Genomic DNA, 21,000 nt, shown 5'->3' on the forward strand with positions numbered 1-21,000 from the left:
GCGATTGTTTTATTGACTTCCTCTTAGAACCAGCGGTTTCATAGACGGACATGGCGGGACTTGAGCCTCTAATATCGCTGATATACCACGAAAGGCAGCAGCCAGGCTCTATGCTCTGCGCGCAACATGCCTTGAACAACTTATTGCGTACGCATTTGTTCCTTCTGCTTTTGCTGCGATTCTGAAGCCAACCTATACTCTGCAATATATAGAAGGGAACTATGTGGGTACTCCAGCTCGATCTTTTGTTACACGTCAATCGATGGAGTTCTGGGTAGTTCACGGCTCCCGATCTATCATCCATCGCAAGCAGCCTTGATGCGCTCGAAGGCAGCTATCACACCGACGCGGCAGCTGGCCCTAGCACGAATATGGACGATACTGGTGAGTCACGTCCACTCGGCTGCGCTTTCCAGCTACATGCGCAGTAGGATTTTTCTCTGTCCAAGTGCTTGAGAACGCATTAAACGTGTGGGGTCTGAAGTGATTATTTTATTGCGTATGACTTTCGCCTTCCATGTCTAACACATCTGATAGTCTCGTCCGATGGCGAAGTGCAGACATGCGCCCGTTTCAAGATCGCCCACAGTACGTTGCATACCTGATATTATAACGACGTATCTCATTGGACTGTAGCGAACAGCTCGGCTTTATCCTGAACTTAGAGCAACACTGGTTCACGCTACGACGATTTGGACAGACCGCCTCCATCGGGGAAAGTCATTGGTTCAATCTAAACTCTTTCCTCGAATCACCGGAGTGGGTCAGTAAGACGTACCTTGGTATGGTTCTGCAGCAAGCTGAGACAGAAGGTACATACCCCAGTTCCAGCACGTTCTTGGTCGGTTTACCTATCGTCGATAACTTTTAGGGTACTCGGTTTTCGTAATAACTGAAGAACATGAAGGGGCCTTTCCCCGTACTGAGGCGGACCACCTCGCATCTACCATCCGAGAACCCAGTTCCGCGTCTGGTGCTCGTCTATCCACATCGCGAACCGCTGACCCTGCCTCCAAGATGGAGGGCTTTGAAGATGAAGACATGGAACTGCAAGCTGCGCTACAGGCCTCTTTAATGGGTGGAGCAGCAGATGAATTGCTGGTCCCGGAAGCCAGAACGGGGGCCACCAGTGACTCTGGTCTCGGACTACAGCTCGGAGCTGGGCAAAGTGCGTCCATTCCTCTACGTGGCCCCGCGAGGACTGGGAGCACTCCTGGAAGCGGAACGAGGACGCCCACCTCTAGAATGCCGGGTCGGTTCAGCGGCAGGACGGACGAAGATGAAGATCTATTTGGTGGCGTAGAGGAGTATGGACTTGGCGGTGGGAGCGCAGACCCGGTGGAGGCCAGTATGGCACGTAACCGAGCTATCATGGAGCGGATGCAGAGGGAACAAGAGATGGCGCTGCGTGCAAGCTACCAAGAAGAGGACCCGGAGCAGCAAAGTCAGGCTGCTGCGAGGCGGAGGCAACGAGAGGAAGAGGAAGAAGAGATGCTCAGACGTGCGATCGAGGAGTCTCGTGCACTCCATGAAGCGAGTACTGCTGCAAGGGCACAAGACAGGGACGACGACGACATGGAGGTAGAGGAAGTACTCCCAAGAGTCACGAGTCAAGCAGCGCCGTCATGGAACCCGTCTGAACATCGTGTATACGATGATGACGATGCCGAGCTTCAAGCGGCATTGCGGGCTTCTCTAGAGCAAATGCCGGAAGGATTCCAAATCCCCGAAGAGTCACCTGCTCAGCATCCCGATCCCTCGCTTTCCAGGACGTCTCAACCTCCCTCGGCTGCTACAGCTCAGCACTCAAGCACAGCCGAAGGTGAAGATGATTCCGAGCTCGAGTCTGAGGCGGATACCAGTTCGGTGGCTGAGACACCAGCCGAGGAGCAGCTCAGTATGGAGGAGATCAGGAGGCGGAGGTTAGCTAGATTTGGCGGCTGAGAGAAGGATTGCACTTTCTCGTCCCGCGATCATGCAAGGCTTCGATAGTACCTGTGATAGGTAATGTGTATCAGAGACTCAAGCCCGACCCGTGCTCAGGGCTGTGTTTTCCCGAGTTCTCACTCCTCTTGCAAGGACATGGCAGTCAAGAATTACATATCAATGATTCTTCGAGACCAGGAGTACGGGCAAGGTCAATCGTCTTCTCCGTTATCATGGATGTCTACCAATGTTCCTGCTTCGATTGAATGAATGACTAACCGGTACGTATTGCCGACTTCCACAAGGGCAGTCGCATATATGCAGTAGAGCATCCCCACCTCGGACAGCTGATACCCTGCTGACCAAGCCCAAGAAAGCGGACGGACGGATATAAACGCTTCCATGTTTGTTGCATCTACGGTCTTCACGCACTATGGCTACATATACGACTGCGAAAGTCGGAGGTGAAGGTATAGAATTCTACTTCGCAGATTCCGGAGCTGTTCCAGGATCAAATGACTACACGACCCTGGTCCTTTACCACGGGAGCGCATTCAATAGTCGTAAGCGTCCTCTCGTTCTACCGAACATCCACTCGCGCTCATTACAACTTCTTTGTAGACAGCTTCCACAAACTTCTCCCCCTCGCCACCTCCCGCAACCTCCGCATCGTCATCGTTAATCGAAGGGAATACCATGGCTCCACGCGATACACCGACGAAGAAATCAGCGACCTGCAAGCCGGGCGCAAGACATTCTTAGAACGCACTGGCCTACACACCGCCGAGTTTCTCATATACTTCGCGCAGACGCACGACATTCCTAAGATCAGCCCGGACCGCAAGCGCGGCGGGTTCGCGGTCATGGGCTGGTCCATAGGCGTGGCGACCGTCCTGGCTCTGCTGGCGCACCCTCAGGCCATGCCGAAGGAGTATTATTCTCAGCTCGACCCGTATCTGCGCTCGATCGTAATGTATGGTGCGCCATGACTTCTCGAAGTTTATTCTCTCTTGCCGTCCTTACGGGTGTGCGTATGACTGCCAGACCCGCCATACTTCGCATTCGGGTACGAACTAGATGGCGAGGTCGACCCGTACAACCCGTGGACAGACCCCAACATCAAGACGCATGAAGAGCGTTACCGCATATTCCAATACTGGGTCAGCTCGTACTACGACCACTTAGACATCACCTCGGGCTCGATGAGCGGGCTGGACTATAGGCACCGTACGGAGCAAGCGTCCATCGACAGTATGTCCCCCGAAGAACTCTCGCTCATGTACGAGGAGGCGGCGGCTGTCCGGGCGGAGCTTCACATGGTCCTCCCGCCCATGCAGTCTACCGTGAATGCGCAGGCAAAACGCGCGTTATTCGATGAGTCACTCGCTCAGACGGTGCTCCCCGAGTTGCAGGTTGTGCACATCGTGTGCATGCGCACGCACTGGCACTGTATGTGGGGTCACATCCAGACCAGGAAGAAATACGAGGCGCATGTGGCAAGAGGGGAGAAAGTGCGCCTAATAAGTTCTGTCCAGATACCCCAGGGCAACCATTTCGTGAGTCTAATTAGTGAAATTGAAGACGTTATTGAAGTAACTGGCTTCTTAGGTACACTGGGATCGCCCGCATGAGTTCCTGGACGTACTCTCTAGCGTCGTACAGCCATCATGACCTACCTATATCGCAATGCTTTTAACCACTGGAAGCTTTCGCGCGGCTGGTGAGAGAAGCTACATAAATGATCCTCGCTTGTTAACAATACTCCCATCTTCATATTCCGACATTTGATGGCCTGCAACAGGATAATTTCATAGAAGATTTCAATTCCTGAGGAAGTTGAGCCCAAGTGTGGCAGATTCTAAGGGGAAACCTTGCTAAACACTCTCGAGTGATTATGCCTCAGGTACGTATGCTCGAAACGCTGTATTATGCGTGGGTGATGGTACAAAGTGATACATCCAATGTTACAATCTTAGCGTTCTTGGTTCATCGTCCGCTTAGGAACGGTTGCCCATGCCCAGAGCGTTCTTGGTCTTGTCCATGATCGACTCCTTGATTATAAGTCAGTACGAGCTCGTAAGGAGGCAGTAGAGAGTCAACATACCGAGTCGTTGTTGGAGTTGCCGCTCAGGGTATCGCCAGCCTTCTGGGTGTAGGACTTCTCGGACTGGGGTTGGGCGGAGGAAGCGGCAGAGTCGGCCTTGCCCTTGAACTTGTCCCCAACATGCTCGGTGAAGCTCTTCTCAGAGTCGGGCTAAAGAACGTGATTAGCCTCGTTCGCAGCCGAGCGCATTAGCAAGAGACACCAACCTTCAGGGAGGCCTCAGCCTTGTCGGTGAAAGATTGACGGCCGGTGTCAGACATTGTGGTATGAGTTGGTGGAGGTGAGGATGGGTTGTGTGAGTGAGAGGTAGAGAACTGATGCTGTCCCTCGACGCGTCCGCCGGGCTTATATACCTCTGGAACTGGAGGGACGCGACTGGATAGATGACGTCTGACCTCTAATGACGCGCGGTGACGCGGGTCAGTGGTAGTCACATGACCGTACCCTTATGGTAGTGGCGCCTCCTTATTTGGAATGCACCCAGGCGCTGCTCCACGACAGAGGCGCCACTGTGGCTCCCCTGGATGCCCTTGGCAGTCGAAACCCCTGCGTTGCTGACTTGGTCAAATCACAGTGCACGCGTGATATCATGCGCAGCATATACCCTCGCGATAGCGCGTCGCAGGATCCGTACGTGGTCTTAGGCTTACCATGTCCCGCCATACAATGTCCTCGTCTTCCTCGATGAAGAAAGGCGTTGGATTGATAACCATCGATTAGATCGTCCTAGCATACATATACACCGATATTAGTACACAAGCAGCGTTCCCAGAACTATGACACAACAGAGAACAGTTATCGATACACTTTAAAGGCCCGTCTCAGGGGCATAAGGCATGTAAGGGTCCGTAGGATCATACCCGGCGGCTTCTTCGCGATACCGGCGGCGACGTATGGCGGATCTCAGATACCGCGAGAACCGGTTCCCACCGCCGCTCGAGTCCCTGTGGTTCTGGTGGAAATCGTGGGGCGGCCCATGCCCTTCGCCTTGCATCATCGTCTCGAGTGCGTGGAAGTCTAGGCAGCGCATTCTGTCAGCGTTACGAGTCGCTTGGCTGATTTTTGAACCGCTTACCGTGACGACAGATCGGACACGAGCTGGACAGCTCGAGCAGCCACGGATCGACGCACTGCTTGTGGAACATATGCTTCCCCTCGCAAGGCAACACCCTCAAGTCATCCCCCTCTTCGAAGTCCAGAATGCATATAGGACACGTTTCGCGTCCAATGACATCCGGGACGACATCTTCCGCGGGGCGTGCCCGTCCAGATGGTCGACGGGTAGGCACCACTCGCGATGTGCTGGCTTGACTCTGCTCTGCATCCTCTCCGTCCTGCGACGCAGGCAGAGCTTCGTGGCCGCCTTCACTCCGCTCCACCCGCCGCTCGTCGGCAGCGTCCTTGTTGTCTCCAGGTGTCTGCCGACCTGTGTGAGACAACGCCGGAGCCTCTCCCAACTCGATGTCTTTGGTGTCCTGCGTGCTATCCTGGCCACGCTCTCTGTTATTATTCTGCCCGAACTTGACCACAGGGAAAGTGTCAAGGATAGCACGTCCGAGACCTTGAGCACGACTCTGCGTAAACGACCCGCGACCGTTGAAGTCACCCATCCGAGGCCCATACCTCTCCGGGTGCCGGATTGCTCGGATAGCCTGTGCCTCGATATGAGATATTAACAACTGTCAGGAGCAGGGTACTCACTCCGGTGATGATCACAACGCAGAAGAGAGACGACACACATCCCGTGATAGCATACAGGATGATCCTAGAAGACGCATAAGTCTCGGCGCGTACGCGCAAGGTAAGCTACTGACATGGCAAGGCTAGAATTCCTGTTGCTACCTGAACCCTGTTCCGCGGAAGTAGACCCTGTGGGGGTGTCGCCGCCCCCTCCATCCACAGCTCCGGTCCCCGTAGCATTGTACGCCTTGAGCTCGGCGAACATGAAACTCGACACATTCATCAGGCCGGTGGACATGGTGTTGTTGATAATAGCGGCGGAGGCGTTCAGGAGGGAGGCATTGTAGTTCCCGTAGAGGGTTTTATTGATAGCAGACGAGTTGAATTGGTACTCTATGAGTCTGCACAGAGCACGGGCACGGTGAGTCGACGGTGCACGCACAAACGGCCTATGGCAGGCCACGTACTTTGCGGACGTAAGTGACTGGGTCGAGAATATGTCCATCACCTGCTCGAAGTTCTCGGGGTTGGCATAGTCCGGGTTGATCACGCATGCCTGCGAGTACTCGGAATACAGCAGCTGTCCGCACGCACGCCGCCACACAAGCACGCGTCCATCATGTAAGCACGACGCACGTCACCTTCGGAATGGAATGACAGACGTACAGCAGCTTTCGCGCCTCTATCCCGAGCTAGGGTGAAGATATCGTCGACCTGCGAGGCATTGGTAGCGTTTTTGTCGCATGCAACAAGAGCGATCCAGGGCGTGGTGGCTGTGCGGACATTGTTAATTCATGGGTCGCGGGGCATGAGGCCAAGGCACAAGCAGCTCACTCGTCTCATTATTCCAGCTCATTTCTTCCGAAAAGTGTACTAGGGCTCCCTTAAAGCGCGATCTTCATTAGGGCACTGACAAAGACCGGGTATGTTCACAGATATCTCACCTGGCTGACCCCGTTGCTCCCATTCCCAACGAGCTGATAAGAGACGGTTTCCGAGTATGATCTGTAAGCGAAGCAGCCAGACGTTATGTTCAGGAAGATAAGCCTGTGGATGGACGAGTGATGCGAACCCCATGTACCACTCTAAGTAGAGCATAGACACATCTGAGATATTCGGACCGCCTGCGACTCCTGTAGAACTGTTGGTCGGCGACGCCGGGATATACGCCCAGACGCCCAAGCCATAGAGAAAGGATAGGAAAGCACAGACGACACCGAAACGAAACGAGAAAGCCATGGCGGGACGAGCCAACAGCCTTGGGAAGGAGATCCCAGGCCTTCCGAGAGCTTAGGGCTTATCGGGACACAGCAAGCACGGCAGCGGGGCTGATAACCGTGGAAGGACCAATTGTCGCTGTCGTACGCCGTTATGTCCCACCGAAACCCATTCCAGTTCTGCAGTGCGGAGGCAGGCTCGAAGCCTCGCAAGCTGCAAGGTCGGGGACGGGCTGCGCAGGGTGCCGAGTGCCACTAACCACGAGGAGAAACCGGCGGCCGAGAATATGTAGCAATTGTTTTGTTTCAACTTGCTTTCAACACACATCGCGCGTACCCTCCGACACGTAGAGTAACAAGAGTTGTAGGTGTGAGAGTGATAGAGGACATGGGCGTGTTTATCCCTGTGCTTTGCTACCTGATGTGATGGTTTGTCATATATGACCATCATATGTGGATACCCAGAGACTGCTCAAAAGAGAGTATTTGCAGGAGGCGAAGTGGACACTTTTCCCGCTTAGCAGACAGCCCACTTCGGATAATGCGAATGCACCACAAACACCCAAAATATGATATTCTGCACCACCTACCCGTTAGCATTGGGTGTATACCTACGTATAGGGTAATATGCTGTGTCAGAGTTTCCAATGTATCCCCAGCTTTTTCCGCGAATGGCTCCGACGCGCACCACTGCTGTTTTCACTTCGCCTAAGATCTCGTGTCAGATCAGATAGCTAAAGTTGACTTCGCCTCCTGCAAATACTCTCTAAAGAATGTGATTGCTACGACCCGAGATTTTTACTGCGGACAACGTGCATTTGGACAAGTACCAGAGGACGATCAACTACGACAAGTGTCGCTGTCGCTATACGTACGAGCGGTTCGAATTCCCCGCTCGTACTTTTACGTTCTCCCCCTTTTGCTAAGCTAGAGAGGGTAATATGGAATACGCACCTCATAGACCGTCCCACGCGTAGTGCTGACAAAACATTGAGCTATTGTTGAGCAGGCTAGGAAAGCTGAATGGCAATGAAGGGAAGCATGGACTGTGAGGCAGGGGTAGACCAGTTGCCCTGATAGTGTGCTGGATATCACGGTCATATTGGGTATCTACCGTTGCCGAGCAGGACCAGGTCGACTTTGAGCGTCGCGAGTTCGGATTGTGGTGTTGGGGTCTCTGTGGCGTGGTTCTGTGACATGCAGTCACATTTCCAGTAGCTAGACGTCTACCATATATAGTGTGACTACCGCCATACTTGGGTGGTACTGAAGTCAACTTCGAGGCCCAAGCGGGAAGCATTGTTCATTCAAGCCATATTGAATACCGTTGCCGAGCAGGACCAGGTCGACTTTAGGAAATCGAGCACAGCAATGCGGGCTTGCACTCGGGGTCCTGGCACCGCGTGATGGAAAGGAGTGACATCCACCTCTAAATATCGAGTTCCTCCTGTGCTAATGCTTATTGACTTCTATGTGCTCTCTAAGTACACTTCTATTAGGTCTGAGAGTATGGAGAGAGCCTCTATATATATACAGTCTGGTACAGTATATGTGTAATTGGCACCCTTCTCCTTTGTATGAATTGTGCAATACTATATATTACCAAGGTCTGCCTATGGTATAAGTGACAACTCTGCTTCGTAGTTTAAGATCTAGACAAACCATGTAGTCCGGTTCATAGCTCATATACACTCATCATGGAATTGTAGGAGTGGTGGTGTTTCAGGATTGATGTGACTCTCTAACACCCATCCTGACTCGGAAGGTAACAAGGTACATTGGTGAGGTATCCTGTGCCTCAAAGGCTCCAACAAGAATTCCAGTGGAGGAAAGTGCTATTCAAAGCAATGTATTGCACTTTATAGTAGGTTGGATAGCTAACAACAGTGGACTATGTGTTGGTATCAGAAGCCAGCCGGTGAACTGTCCTAGGCTACTACTAAATCTGAGTGTGACCAGCCTCATGTCCTGGCAACTTGTATCATCAATGTAGAGAAACATTAAACATGTCACCATTGAAGCTTCAATACGGCTTGAATGAACAATGCTTCCCGCTTGGGCCTCGAAGTTGACTTCAGTACCACCCAAGTATGGTGGTAGTCACACTACATATGGTAGACGTCTAGCTACTGGAAATGTGACTACAGGTCACAGAACCACGCCACAGAGACCCCAACACCACAATCCGAATTCGAGACGCTCAAAGTCGACCTGGTCCTGCTCGGCAACGGTAATTGAAGCTTCAATCTCTACATTGATGATACAAGTTGCCAGGAGATGAGACTGGTCACACTCAGATTTAGTAGTAGCCTAGGACATGTACTTAATTCACCGGCCGGCTTCTGATACCAACATATAGTCCACTGTTCTTAGCTATCAAACCTACTATAAAGTGCAACACATTGCTTCGAATAGCACTTTCCCCCACCGGAATTCTTGCTGGAGTCTTTGAGGCACGGGATACTTCGCCGATGTACCTTCCAAGTCGGGATGGTTGTTAGAGAGCCACCTCAATCCTGACATGCCACCACTCCTACAATTCCATGATGAGTGTATACGAGCTATGAACCAGACTACATGGTTTGTCTAGATCTTAAACAACAAAGCAGAGTTGTCACTTGTACCATAGGCAGACCTTGGTAATATATAGTATTGCACAATTCATACAAAGGAGAAGGGTGCTAATTACACATATACTGTACCAGACTATGTGTATAGGCTCTTTCCATACTCTCAGACCTAAAAGAAGTGTACTGAGAGAGCACATAGAAGTCAACAAGCATTAGCACAGGAGGAACTCGATATTTAGAGGTGGATGTCACTCCTTTCCATCACGCGGTGCCAGGACCCCGAGTGCAAGCCCGCATTGCTGTGCTCGATTTCCTAAAGTCGACCTGGTCCTGCTCGGCAACGGTAGGTATCAGACAAGAAAGGACGAAGAATGGGCTGCTAGCCGGTGCCAATTTTTTGCTATAGCTATGCGTTGGCTGTTTGCCCGGTGCCGGACGTCTGATGAAAAGCTATGAAAAGCCGAATGAAAGAGCCGGAGCGTAGCGAACCATACAAAGACGCGAAGTGCTAAGCGAGCCTTAGCGAGGACGAGCGTCGGCGAAAACAGGCGAAAACATGTTCCCAATTGGCACCCCTGAGCGTAGCCGACGCCTATCGGTAAGCGAGCCAATCCCCTGCTGAACACGTACTTGAACTAGAGACCGCTGGGGCGGGAGTTGTGTGCTATTGTGTGTACTGGACGAGAGCAAGCTGCGAGTGATAGAGATATATTTGCGGTCACGGGCTGCTGAGCGTTACGACAAGTTTCCACGAGGCGCACTGTCCAGCGTCGACTAAGGTCAGCAGACCGACATCGCAAACTGTCTCGATTGCGTACGGTGGTTAATTACAACGCCGGGTTTGTCAGGCGAGATGGCCTCTCTTATCGTCGCATACGACAGAGCGGCCGCGAAACGCTCCTCAAGTCGTATGAACTGCAAGCAAAACGTCGCAGGACACGCCGGTATGGCAAAGGAAAAACCCTACACGGAATAGGCTCAAGCTGCAATAGGGGCTAACAAGAGGACGCGAGATTTGTATAATTAGATGCGAGATTGCTTGCCGGTAATTGTATCCGCGAAACTGGCCGGAAGAGCATCGTAACGGAACCTGGATCCATACACCCTTGCCTTCGGCTACGCTCGGCCACATCGGTATGTGCATCCGGCTGGCTAAGGATTTACAGTGACTCCTTTGCCTCTTACTATCATGTTCGCCCGCGTGTCCAAGTCATTCCACCCCGCTGCGGCCCCTAAGAATACGGCCCCAGCCATCGGCAGGGGTGTAATCGCGCAAGTAGGGACACCAAGGTACGTATTTGTTCATTGAGAGATCTTTGGACTGCGTCATGAATGCCATCGGTGGTCGAAATGGTATTGATAACTGTTCAACAGAGGCCCGACTCAAGAAGGTAGTCGCCCAAATCAGAGGTCGCTTTCCACCTCATCTGTCTCTCGACCTAAGGCACAGACAGCCGGCTCACCCAATAAAATGCGTGGAGTCTCGACATTAACACAGTTCGGCCAGAAACATGTCACGAAAGGTCTGGGTCGTTTGACCGAGGCAGTAGTCACGAAAGGCGAGGGCTCCTATGTGCAACTGGATGACGGACGCCGAATGCTCGACTTTACAACTGGCATTGGTGTCACCAGCCTCGGTAAGCAAAAAGGAGTATGTTCAGTAGGACAGTCCCTGAACTCTCGCGTCGCTAGGCCATTGTCACCCGAAGGTTAGCAAAGCGGCGGCGGACCAGTGTATGAATCTCGTCCACGGACAGGTACGTGTCCATTTCATTGACCCACGTTCATCGGCTGACGGAGAATGACACCCTGAAGTGTAGTATCGCCTTCCATGAGCCTTACTTACGGCTCATCGAGAAGCTACTCCCGATTATGCCCGATCCCTCCTTGGACTCATTTTTCTTCTGGAATTCCGGATCGGAGGCGGTCGAGGGTGCTATTAAGATGGCCAGGTGGTACACCGGCAGGCAGAATATCATCACGATGCAAGGTAAGTTCGCAACTCGCCTCCAATCATATCACCCATCGACACTGAGCGGCACTGACCAGGCGGCTATCACGGGAGGACCTTTGGCGCTATGGCCGTTACCCGCAGCAAGACGATATATAGCGAAGGATGCCATCCGCTCATGGTAGGTTCATATTGTGCTGCCTGCCTGCAAAAGCCCAAATAGTAACCGCGTGCATACATAGCCGGGTGTCTTCCCGGTTGCCTATCCCTACTGGCACCAACACGGCCTCCCTCCTAATACCAGCGAGGATGAGCTTAGCGAGCGGTCCCTGTACCAACTCGACCTCCTTCTCTCGCAGCAAGTGAACCCCAAGGACGTCGCCGCAATTCTGATCGAGCCTGTCATCGGTGAAGGCGGATACGTACCAGCTCCCAAGTCCTACCTGGAGGGTTTGCGCACAGTCTGTGACAAACACGGCATACTCTTGATCATTGATGAGGTCCAGAGTGGGTTCTTGCGGACGGGCAAGTACTTCGCCATTGAGTATAGCGGTGTCCGGCCGGATATCATGATTGTCGCGAAGGTCAGAGCATTTCTCCTCGTTGCTGACGAGACACTGACTGGCTGAGGCAGGGCATTGCGAACGGCTTTCCGCTCAGTGGTATCATTTCTCGAAAGGAAATCACGGATAAGCTTTCCCCAGGCTCCATGGTGAGCATATTGACTCGTATGATAGTCCTGTATTCTCAATTGTCTCCAGGGAGGCACCTATGCAGGAAATGCAGTAGCGTGCGCTGCCGGTGTCGCAGTCGCGGACGCCATGAAGGAGGACAAGATTCAAGAGAACGTCGCCGCGCGGTAAGCATCCATCTTCTCGCACCCTCTTTCGCGAAGCCATTTATATTCCTGTAGGTCCAAAGAGTTGTTCGATTCACTGGCCGAATTGCGCAAGGATGCAGAGATCGGCTCGAAGATCCTGGATGTGCGTGGCAGGGGTCTCATGGTGGCTGTCGAGTTCGCCTCTCCAACAGGCACCCCTCACGATCCCCTTGTTGACCCTTCGGCGCCGCAAAATCTGGCAAAGAGGGTGGCCAAACGCTGCCTAGAGAAGAACCTGTTCATTCTGACCACGTCCGTTTACGAGGTCATCCGGTTCATCCCTCCTCTCAATATATCGAAGGAGGATCTGGCTAAGGGGTGCAAGATCTTCGCTGAGGCCGTGAAGGAGGTCGTTCGGGAGGGGTAAATCACCATGCGGTCTTAACCGGTGGATTTCATTGTAGATCTATGTTGAGAACTAAATTGTAGCATGCCGGGACATTGCGACATTGCTGTAGCTATACGCACGGAATGGATATGAGATTTTCTCCTTTGGCGCTATGCATTCACTACGCTTTCTACACTGTTGACGATTTACCACAAAGCGATGCTTGATCACGAACCGCGAACATCTGAATCTAATCTTGCTCTTGGTTCTTGGACTCGCTCCTTTGGCTATCTTTGTACGGCTTCCCGCATTCCGAGAGTCCACTCCGCTGATTCTTCCGGATCGCAATGATAGAAATGTTACTCAGTTTAGCGTTCACGTCAGTCATCAAGCCAACCAAGTGTCCCCATGTCGTACGTGAACCTGTATAAACCTCCTCCACCCCATGGTCCGACCTGGGGACCCGACCCGTACGACATCAACATCGTCTTCAATATTGACTTCAACCTACTCGAGAACGACAGACTCAAGTTAACGCCATTCATACCGGCCAAGCACGCCCAGCTCTATCTCGAGCAGTCGCACGATCGTCCAGAGCTCTACCGATTCCTTCCTTGGCAATTCCCGACGCTCGACGATCTGCTGAGCAAGTTGGAGGCTTGGCGTCTCGATCCGACATGGCTTACGCTTGTCATTATTGACAAGACCAGGAACAGCGACGATCCCAGCAACCTATCCAGCGAGGGAGGAGGGGTGGCCGGCATCGTCGCGCTTATTCATGGCGACCCCCATAACTTGACGGTCGAGATCGGAGCCATAACCATCCTCCCGTCTTTTCAGCGCACCCATGTAACGACGCACATGGTCGGCCTCCTTCTTCACTATTGCTTCTCACTTCCTACGGCGGATAAGCCAGGGCTGGGTCTGCGGCGTGTGCAGTGGGCTGGCAACCCAGCCAATGCCCCTTCGTTCAGAGTTGCAAAGAGGTTTGGTTTCGTGAAGGAGGGCGAGTTGAGATGGACGTGGGTTGTGCAGCCGGACGGAAAGGAGAATATTCTGAAAGCAAGGGTTGGTGAGTTGCCGGGAAGAGGTAGTGCCTTATATGCGCTCTGCTGGGATGACTGGGAAGCGGGGGCCAAAGAAACAGCCCGAAGACTCATGGAAACGAAGTAGCTCCGTGTAGCTATAGCACTGATGTGTATCCGCTTCGATAAGTCGGAGTCTGGTTATGAACTCGAATTGCTAATAGCTATAGTATGATGTAGGTCTAATGTGATGTCCAAGTCATTCATACCAGCACCGTACACTTAGGTCGGTGGAGCCACATTTTCCCCTTGGCTTCCTAAGACTCTGAGCGACTAGTGAGAGCGCTATCAACATGCGCGGACACAACAGAGGGAAACAGCTCAAGAACGATATTATATGTTCATGTCTAAGTTACAAATGCTGTCCAAGAGAGGTTCTACGATAATACTAAGAACAACAGCAAGTACAACAATCCAGACCCTCTCTATGCTGGATAAATATCTTATCTCTATGGGGAGTGTAATTAGTGTAGACACCTATAGCAAGTCCTAGACCCGAGCCTTGCACGCTCGGGATAAATAATGCAAGAGATTGTAGGGACTGTGGTAGCCAGTTGCATGTTGAATGAGTGAGTAGTGCGACAATTGTAGAGACATAAATAGATGCAGGATTATTTCTTGTGGAGGGAGGCCGCTCATCAAAAGTCGTGCGACCCGTGTTGAAGATGACGGCCGACGTGGTGAACCCTGCGCATCTTCTTGGTAGTCGGGTTGGTTCCGTTGTTAACGCTTTCGGGGCAGAGTTGGTCCCAAGCAGCTGGGGCAAACCTATTAGTTGGATCTATGAATGAGTTTGGGGGCGTCAGGCGTACTCGGAATCTTTCCCTCTGCTGCGGTGGTACCGTTGGGATTCTCGGCCATCACAACCGCAAACCCACTGTCATAGGAGGCTGAGTGGGTATAACAGGGATAGAGAAAAAGGATACGTACGCCTGCAAATGCCAGTCGATGTGGCTGCGATCAAAGGACGTTCATTAGTACAGGGGCATCATCATTCGGCAGTATGCGACTGATCGTACCAGTGCAGGAACCACGGGCCCGAGTTGTCGGTCACAAAGCGGATCGTAACGTTATCCGAGTTATTTGCGTCGGCACCGCCGACGCTGACAACGTCACGCCTGACCGGGCTATCGTAGTTGTATTTGTCGGACCCTGCACTCCTAACGACGGAGAAGGTGTGCTAAAAAGTCCCATGAGCCGCGTGTCTGAGAAACTCCAGAGTGTTGTACTCACTCCGTGCAAATGAATCGGGTGCTTCGGGCGTCGCTTTGGTTTAGTAGATACAGAGAGGGAAATGCGGAAGGGTATCTCACAGGAGCGCCAGCGCTAGTCGCGCTTGCCATCGGGAAAGATATTTCAATAACCTGGTTGGCTATTTACCGTACGAAAGGTCAGAGAAACTGGCGGGCATGAGAACGACGGTGCAGACCTGGTAACGTATACACACTGCCCTGGGGCATCAGCTCCTGTGCGGTGTGTGCACCGCTCATGATCTGAAGCAGAACAGGGACCGGAGGGCTGTTGTAAGGAACATCATTCACGGTGAATTGAGTGCCGCTCTGGAGGCTTGGGTCAGAGATCGCAAATAACAGGATAGATATCGGGCCTACGAAGTCAATATCCATGTTAATGGCGTGGACACCGCATCCCGCACACTTCCCCCCGGGCTGCAACGCCGTTGTTTAAATCGAATGACTTTGTCACGCTTTCCAACACTTACCGCCTCAGGATTTTCCAACGGCTGTTATACATATGCAAGTAAGTCTTCCCCCCATGACTAATGATAGATAAATAGTCGTACATGAAGGTTGGTTTCCTGGAGAGGGATAACACTAGTGGAGCTTGTTGTCGTCGGGTCTGTGGTATTGGCACCGGAGTAGCGCAAGATTGCTGCATTGATGCCACCGGAGTTGTGACCCGCGGCATTTCCGTTAGACGGGAGCGATCGAATCCCTGAAGGATGATCAGCGAATTCAAGCACTCAGAATTCGACGACACTCACAGTAATTGTCGACTTTCTGGTTAGCCTCGAGCTGAAGCGCAAATACGTGTCAATGACGCGAGCGGGCATGATAGGGGCCCTACGTACAATGAACGAGTAACGTTGACCTACAGGGACGTGGTATGAACATCGGGAATGCGGTGTCGACGGGAACACTCTCACGTACCAGCCAGGATCTGAATCGAGTCGACTATGAGGGGCTGATGATTGACGCCATCCACCTCAACGATAGTCATATTATGGCCATCGATGGAGAATGTGAATGTAGGATCGCAAGACATAGATATGAGGCGGAAGCGGTACCTATTCAGTGCATAGTCAGCAGTAGCCGCGCGCAACGCAGAAAACAAACCTACCGCTTGCCGTGCTCGACAGAAATCACCGAAAGGTTAGAGGTCGGTCCATTCGGATACCGACCTTTTCCGTTAATCAGGACAGAGTCAGACAGCCTATAAGCAGATATATGAGCTTCGGAGGGGCTGTGAGCAGATCGGTACGTACGGAAAGGGTCCAGCCTGAGTAGAGACCGTGTGGTACCTGAGCACAATTGATCTAAGATACTCAGGTGTAACGTGTATGAGATACTTACCAGTCGGCGAGAGTGATGACAGTAGTCTCTGAGGAGAAAAGTGAGTATAATCAATACAAACGTCTCGTAGAATATGCTTACCATCATCGACGTCGTACATATGTTTGAAGGGGTCATTAGGATCATATATCACGATAGGTCCCCTCAAGCCATCACAATATTGTGTTCCAAGGTGCGAATGGTACCAGTATGTCCCAGCTTGGTCCGGCACACTAAAGTCATACTCGAAGGAATTGCCTGGGTTGATGGGGCATTGCGTGACCATCGCTGTACCATCCGCCCAATTGGATCCCTTCTGGTACAGACCGTGCCAATGCTGGGATAGAGTGGTCATTCCCACGTGCCCCGGCAGTGGCCCTCTGGTAGAGAGCAACTTACCACCGTTGTACTAGTCAGCATTGTATTGTCCGTCAACTGGTCTACCACGTTGATCTTGAAGTGATCACCCTGGTGATAGCTCAGCAACGGCATTCCAAGCTAGGATGCTGGGAAAGTACCTTGTTTGCTTTAATGATAGGACCAGGAAAAGATCCCCCAGCCACGACAGTCCTGGAATGAACACTCAGCTACAGGACAGAATAATTTGAGCGCGCTCGTTGTAGTGGAACTCACGAGCGGCTGTTTCCATCCGGGCTCAGCTGGACATTGGAGATAGTCAGATTAGTGTTGGGCCCTACCACGGTGACGCCCAGAGCGCCTGCGACAGCGGATAATGTGAAGAGGGCGGAAAGGGCGGAAGAGAGCGACATTGAAGTCGAAGTATAAGTTATGATTAAGAAGGAATGTGAGGCAAAGCACGAAGATAATAAATCTAGATGATACAGCGGGTGTGGAGTTATTCCAGTGGGTCGGTGGTGAATGTTTCTAGCACTCGATGGCCAGTTTTTATAGGCCTCGAGTTCCTGAGCATTTGCGCTGTTGTTCCGATGCATGAGTCGAACGCGTCATGGCGAGCAGTTGGTTTCACTGGATGTCCGCCACCGCAGAAATGATGAGTTGCGGCCCTCGACATAATCTGGACAATCGCCGCTGTCAGGTTGGACAATGAAATTCATTGCCACCTGGAGAGGCGATTATGGCTATCCAGTAAGCGTGGGTAAGACTAAGAATCCTGTCCAGTTGTGAAAGTCGGTGCTCCCGCATGGGCCTGTCGGAGAGAAAGGTCGGTCATACAGAACCGCTTCCGGCGGCACTGGAAGAAAAGTATACGGATACTCAAAACCAGTCAGCTATCAGATAGACCTGTTGAGTACCCTCTCTTAGTCCCATCAACAAGAGCAGATGTAGTACTTAGCAGGTCATAGTCTTTCGATTTCCCTGATACCCGTTCTTATGGTGAGCGTGTCATGTCATAAAGCTTACGAAGACAAACCAATGACATAGCACTCAGAGACAACCCGAATCGTAGAATTTACAGATACCTGGACATCTTCCTTGAGCTCTCCCAAATTGCCAGGCACGGACGATATGACGAGTTTCAGGGCTCATACTAGTAGGGAGTTGGCTGCGCGAGGGACCTGACACTCAGACTCCTATGTTGAAATTTCTCGGTCAAAACCAAGGCGGAACATGGGGGCTCTACGTGGTCGATGTGTTTGTGGCAAAGGCGCCGCGTAGTAAGTGACCAAGCACAGCTGATGTCGGCGATTTACTAAGTAGCAGATCCAAGTGGCTGTGTATGTGGCGTCAGCTTCTTCCGCCAACTTCGTGTGGCTCCCCATGCTTCTTCGTGTCCCGCGTTCCAAACTTCGAACGTGCTGAAGGTGAAGCGTCGATAGTACCAGTTCGGCTCGCCAACTTTGGTGGAACTCGGATGCTGGTTTAATTCCAGCAGTAGCTTGGCCTACTCGGAACCTGGACTCTGCGTAGCTCTCCGAAAGCTTGAGAGCGACGCTGAAGCACATCACGAATCCTCAAGCAAGTGGCGCACCAAATACCCCTTTATCTGTACAACCTGTAGAGACAACGAGGAGACACGGCGATCAAGTGTACGCATCACCATCTTCGGAGAGATGATGTCCTATGCTGGACGGGTTGTTATCGCCGGCTCATACGCAACACCCGTGCGCAAGTGATACCCACACGCCAGTAAGCTGACGCATCCGCCGCAGATGAGCGCTCACTGCTGAGCATCGCTGGCGCATCTGTCTTGGATCTCTCTCACCGTTGGTATGAGACCCTTATGGTGGCGTAGTCTACAAGGTGCGGCTGGGCCGTTATTCAATTGGACGCGAAACTTGTTTGTTCTCTGCCCTGACGCGCCTATGCCATCCAGCAAGATAACTACTTCTGAACAAAATGCTGATGTCGCACATAGACATTCCTCTGGATGATTGACTTTCTGGGACGGGTACAGGACATCAGGGAATAACGTTATAGAGGTTTGTGTCTGGATGGATCCCAGTGTAACAGACGGTCACCGACCTACTCCAGCAACAACTGTCCAACAGCTGAGTAGTGCGGTCATCTCGTACTAAAACGACGGAGGAAAGATATCACCCCCTGGACTGTTGGTGGTTAAAGCTGCAATCAAGCTCGTATGGGGCACGTAATGTTTTCCTCCCTGCCATTCTTTTGAGAGCTGAGCGCTCGTATGGGATGCAGCTCACTCCCGGGTCAGTCTTAGTCTGGTCAGGATGTTCTTAAGGCTTGCTGTCGAACAACTGACGTTGTCGATGTCCATGATATCATCCGAGACGAACGTAATTTTTATCCCTCGTAACATCATAAGGACATGACCCGCCGGCGGAGGCAACAGGTTCTCTCGTGGTCTTATAAATCAACGGTTACCTGGACCACGCCCGTCCAATCATATACTAGCGCGAGGCCATGTATGGCTGATTTGTTGTGGTCTTTGATCCATGACTGGTGCCACTGAACGTTACTGTACCAGGCCTTAGATAACTTGAGCGCTCCCAAACTATCGTCCATGTGACCCTTTCAATGCATCATGACGGACTACGTCATAGATGACTATGCTTCTTCTCCGAGCCACTAGATACTAATCCAGGAGATAGGCTTGTGCTGCTTGAATGTGAACATCTCCAGACTGTGCATCTTACATATATAGGCAGCCGAAACCTCCATTGCTGCTGGGAAGAGACTTGCTTAAGTACGGCGCTGCGCGGCACGCCGGAGTCCGATTCCCTTCCGCTTGACCATTCCTAGAGCTCTGGAGCACCCGAGTGACACCAAAAGCGAGATTCCTTAGACTTGGGACTACGCCCCAAGACGCGAGACCAAGGGGTCTTGAAAACCTTATTTTGCCACCCCACCTGAACGCCCCCCCTGGGTACCCCACCTCGTCCCCCTTGACTTCAACGCTCGAGCATCGGTCTACATACAGTACACGTCACCGCCTACACTAGTATAATAAGGCCGTCCGCTACTCTGCTCGACACCCCGTCCTCGCTGTCTTCCCCGTCGACCACCATGCCCTTGCCGCTTCCGGCCGCGGTCCGGGTAGAAGTCTGGTAGCAAACCCCAACCCTAGGGTGTACCGCCACGGGTCAGGTGACAACGCCAGCGTCGGCGCCCGGCGTGTTGTCACCGCCCGCTTTAGGCCTCTCGTCATCGTCGCCGACGATGAGCATGGCTGTAGCATTTGTATGTAGTCGTAAAAATATGGAATAAATCTCATTAAATACACAAAATTCGTTTGATGGATTTGACATGTACGCGCCGCCACTTACACGCTCCGATCGAATGTCATCGCCGTCAGGAATGTCGCGCTCACTGTGCTCAATGGCAGCGGCCGATCGCACCGTATAAAGCCTCGGAAATGCACGATAAATTCCTAAATATTACTATTACATGTTGTCTCGTGTTAAATGCCCCTCTATGCATATACAATGTTCATATATGTGAATACTCACCTATGTCCAAGGGTATATGCTGCAAAATGCATGGTAGCAGCAGTGGGAAATGTTCTAAAGCGAAAGTATCAGCAAAGAATAGTTCTGGTAACACTTTACTGTCCATAAGACCCAAAAAACCGCTGTCGTTGCGATGCTGGTGGGTCTATTGCATAGGAACAACTGCACAGCAAGGAGAGTGCAATCAGACCCAAAGAGGAGCAGAGAAGGAAGAAATTTGAGAGGCCAAGGTAGATAAAGAATGCCGAACACATGTGCTCACATAAAAGGGCCTGACTGCCTGCATACGCACGACCAGGGAAGAACTGAAGGGGCAATGTAGGATCTAAAAGCGAGAAATAAAAACAAACTCACATGAGGGATGCAATTCCATCCGGAGACCCTGTATCCATCGTATTCCGTCCGCTCTATGATATTCAAACGCGTGGAAGATGCCCGGCGGCATGAAGAGGCATATGCGGCCGGATGTCGAAGACGTACTTACCCGGTCGCAATGCAGGACAGGCCTATGCGGACGCCTAATGTACAGACAACTGCAATGTTATAGATATGCATCTGATACGGATGCAGTGCAACATAGACAGTTATTTACCTATAACTCGCTCTACCTTAGCTCCTCGCCATCAGTGCACGCGAGACACATGGACACAGAATATTTACAGTAGACTGCACTGGCTAGACATATATCAGAAGCTGCCAGCAAGATATCAATAGTAATCAGCCAGGACGAAGAGCTTGCGTAGTCGACGAGAGCAGGTTCGAATATGCTGTGACCCAGCCGTGATGCACCATG

At 51.9% G+C, this 21,000-nt stretch overlaps 8 protein-coding genes across 8 annotated transcripts; 5 read left to right on the forward strand and 3 right to left on the reverse strand.

Moving 5' to 3' along the window:
- Positions 1 to 50: 50 nt before the first annotated feature.
- Positions 51 to 2,060, forward strand: GLOTRDRAFT_115236 (Josephin-domain-containing protein; the record flags this gene model as incomplete). Its single annotated transcript, XM_007866163.1, has 6 exons — positions 51 to 157; positions 311 to 384; positions 432 to 483; positions 538 to 588; positions 637 to 812; positions 872 to 2,060. The coding sequence occupies 6 exons, from the start codon at positions 51 to 53 to the stop codon at positions 1,942 to 1,944; spliced, it is 1,533 nt and encodes a 510-aa protein (XP_007864354.1). The 3' UTR covers positions 1,945 to 2,060.
- Positions 2,061 to 2,410: 350 nt separating this feature from the next.
- Positions 2,411 to 2,759, forward strand: GLOTRDRAFT_19798 (uncharacterized protein; the record flags this gene model as incomplete). The annotated part of the gene is made up of 2 exons (XM_007865677.1): positions 2,411 to 2,489; positions 2,548 to 2,759. Coding segments are annotated over 2 exons (291 nt in total), but the record flags the coding sequence as incomplete, so codon positions are not given.
- A 30-nt stretch (positions 2,760 to 2,789) lies between these two features.
- On the forward strand, positions 2,790 to 3,557 carry GLOTRDRAFT_39020 (uncharacterized protein; the record flags this gene model as incomplete). The annotated part of the gene is made up of 2 exons (XM_007865790.1): positions 2,790 to 2,904; positions 2,971 to 3,557. 2 exons carry the CDS (start codon positions 2,790 to 2,792, stop codon positions 3,555 to 3,557), a joined length of 702 nt encoding a protein of 233 aa, XP_007863981.1.
- GLOTRDRAFT_58429 (uncharacterized protein) lies at positions 3,390 to 4,337 on the reverse strand. Its single transcript, XM_007866164.1, has 4 exons — positions 4,237 to 4,337; positions 4,031 to 4,180; positions 3,535 to 3,977; positions 3,390 to 3,482 (listed from the first exon to the last, which is right to left on the reverse strand). The coding sequence occupies exons 1-3, from the start codon at positions 4,288 to 4,290 to the stop codon at positions 3,924 to 3,926; spliced, it is 258 nt and encodes an 85-aa protein (XP_007864355.1). The 5' UTR covers positions 4,291 to 4,337; the 3' UTR covers positions 3,390 to 3,482; positions 3,535 to 3,923.
- Positions 4,338 to 4,724: 387 nt separating this feature from the next.
- GLOTRDRAFT_58432 (uncharacterized protein) lies at positions 4,725 to 7,136 on the reverse strand. Its single transcript, XM_007866165.1, has 9 exons — positions 6,783 to 7,136; positions 6,655 to 6,715; positions 6,545 to 6,593; positions 6,377 to 6,483; positions 6,178 to 6,290; positions 5,845 to 6,111; positions 5,732 to 5,795; positions 5,106 to 5,682; positions 4,725 to 5,047 (listed from the first exon to the last, which is right to left on the reverse strand). The coding sequence occupies exons 1-9, from the start codon at positions 6,947 to 6,949 to the stop codon at positions 4,839 to 4,841; spliced, it is 1,614 nt and encodes a 537-aa protein (XP_007864356.1). The 5' UTR covers positions 6,950 to 7,136; the 3' UTR covers positions 4,725 to 4,838.
- A 3,832-nt stretch (positions 7,137 to 10,968) lies between these two features.
- Positions 10,969 to 12,695, forward strand: GLOTRDRAFT_37980 (uncharacterized protein; the record flags this gene model as incomplete). Its single annotated transcript, XM_007865724.1, has 8 exons — positions 10,969 to 11,134; positions 11,190 to 11,254; positions 11,313 to 11,487; positions 11,547 to 11,629; positions 11,691 to 12,032; positions 12,083 to 12,160; positions 12,210 to 12,307; positions 12,362 to 12,695. 8 exons carry the CDS (start codon positions 10,969 to 10,971, stop codon positions 12,693 to 12,695), a joined length of 1,341 nt encoding a protein of 446 aa, XP_007863915.1.
- Positions 12,696 to 13,056: 361 nt separating this feature from the next.
- On the forward strand, positions 13,057 to 13,848 carry GLOTRDRAFT_110474 (acyl-CoA N-acyltransferase). The gene has a single exon (XM_007866166.1). The coding sequence runs from the start codon at positions 13,065 to 13,067 to the stop codon at positions 13,827 to 13,829; it is 765 nt and encodes a 254-aa protein (XP_007864357.1). The 5' UTR covers positions 13,057 to 13,064; the 3' UTR covers positions 13,830 to 13,848.
- A 531-nt stretch (positions 13,849 to 14,379) lies between these two features.
- On the reverse strand, positions 14,380 to 17,081 carry Gtlcc3 (laccase; the record flags this gene model as incomplete). The annotated part of the gene is made up of 20 exons (XM_007866167.1): positions 14,380 to 14,498; positions 14,554 to 14,618; positions 14,672 to 14,695; positions 14,761 to 14,921; positions 14,975 to 14,995; positions 15,055 to 15,113; positions 15,171 to 15,300; positions 15,352 to 15,408; positions 15,462 to 15,482; positions 15,543 to 15,694; positions 15,744 to 15,774; positions 15,831 to 15,850; positions 15,910 to 16,046; positions 16,100 to 16,192; positions 16,245 to 16,280; positions 16,333 to 16,360; positions 16,414 to 16,648; positions 16,711 to 16,779; positions 16,830 to 16,881; positions 16,945 to 17,081. 20 exons carry the CDS (start codon positions 17,079 to 17,081, stop codon positions 14,380 to 14,382), a joined length of 1,647 nt encoding a protein of 548 aa, XP_007864358.1.
- Positions 17,082 to 21,000: the final 3,919 nt, after the last annotated feature.

This window comes from Gloeophyllum trabeum (genome assembly GCF_000344685.1).
Source record: "Gloeophyllum trabeum ATCC 11539 unplaced genomic scaffold GLOTRscaffold_00004, whole genome shotgun sequence".
In the NCBI taxonomy this organism is placed as follows: domain Eukaryota; kingdom Fungi; phylum Basidiomycota; class Agaricomycetes; order Gloeophyllales; family Gloeophyllaceae; genus Gloeophyllum; species Gloeophyllum trabeum.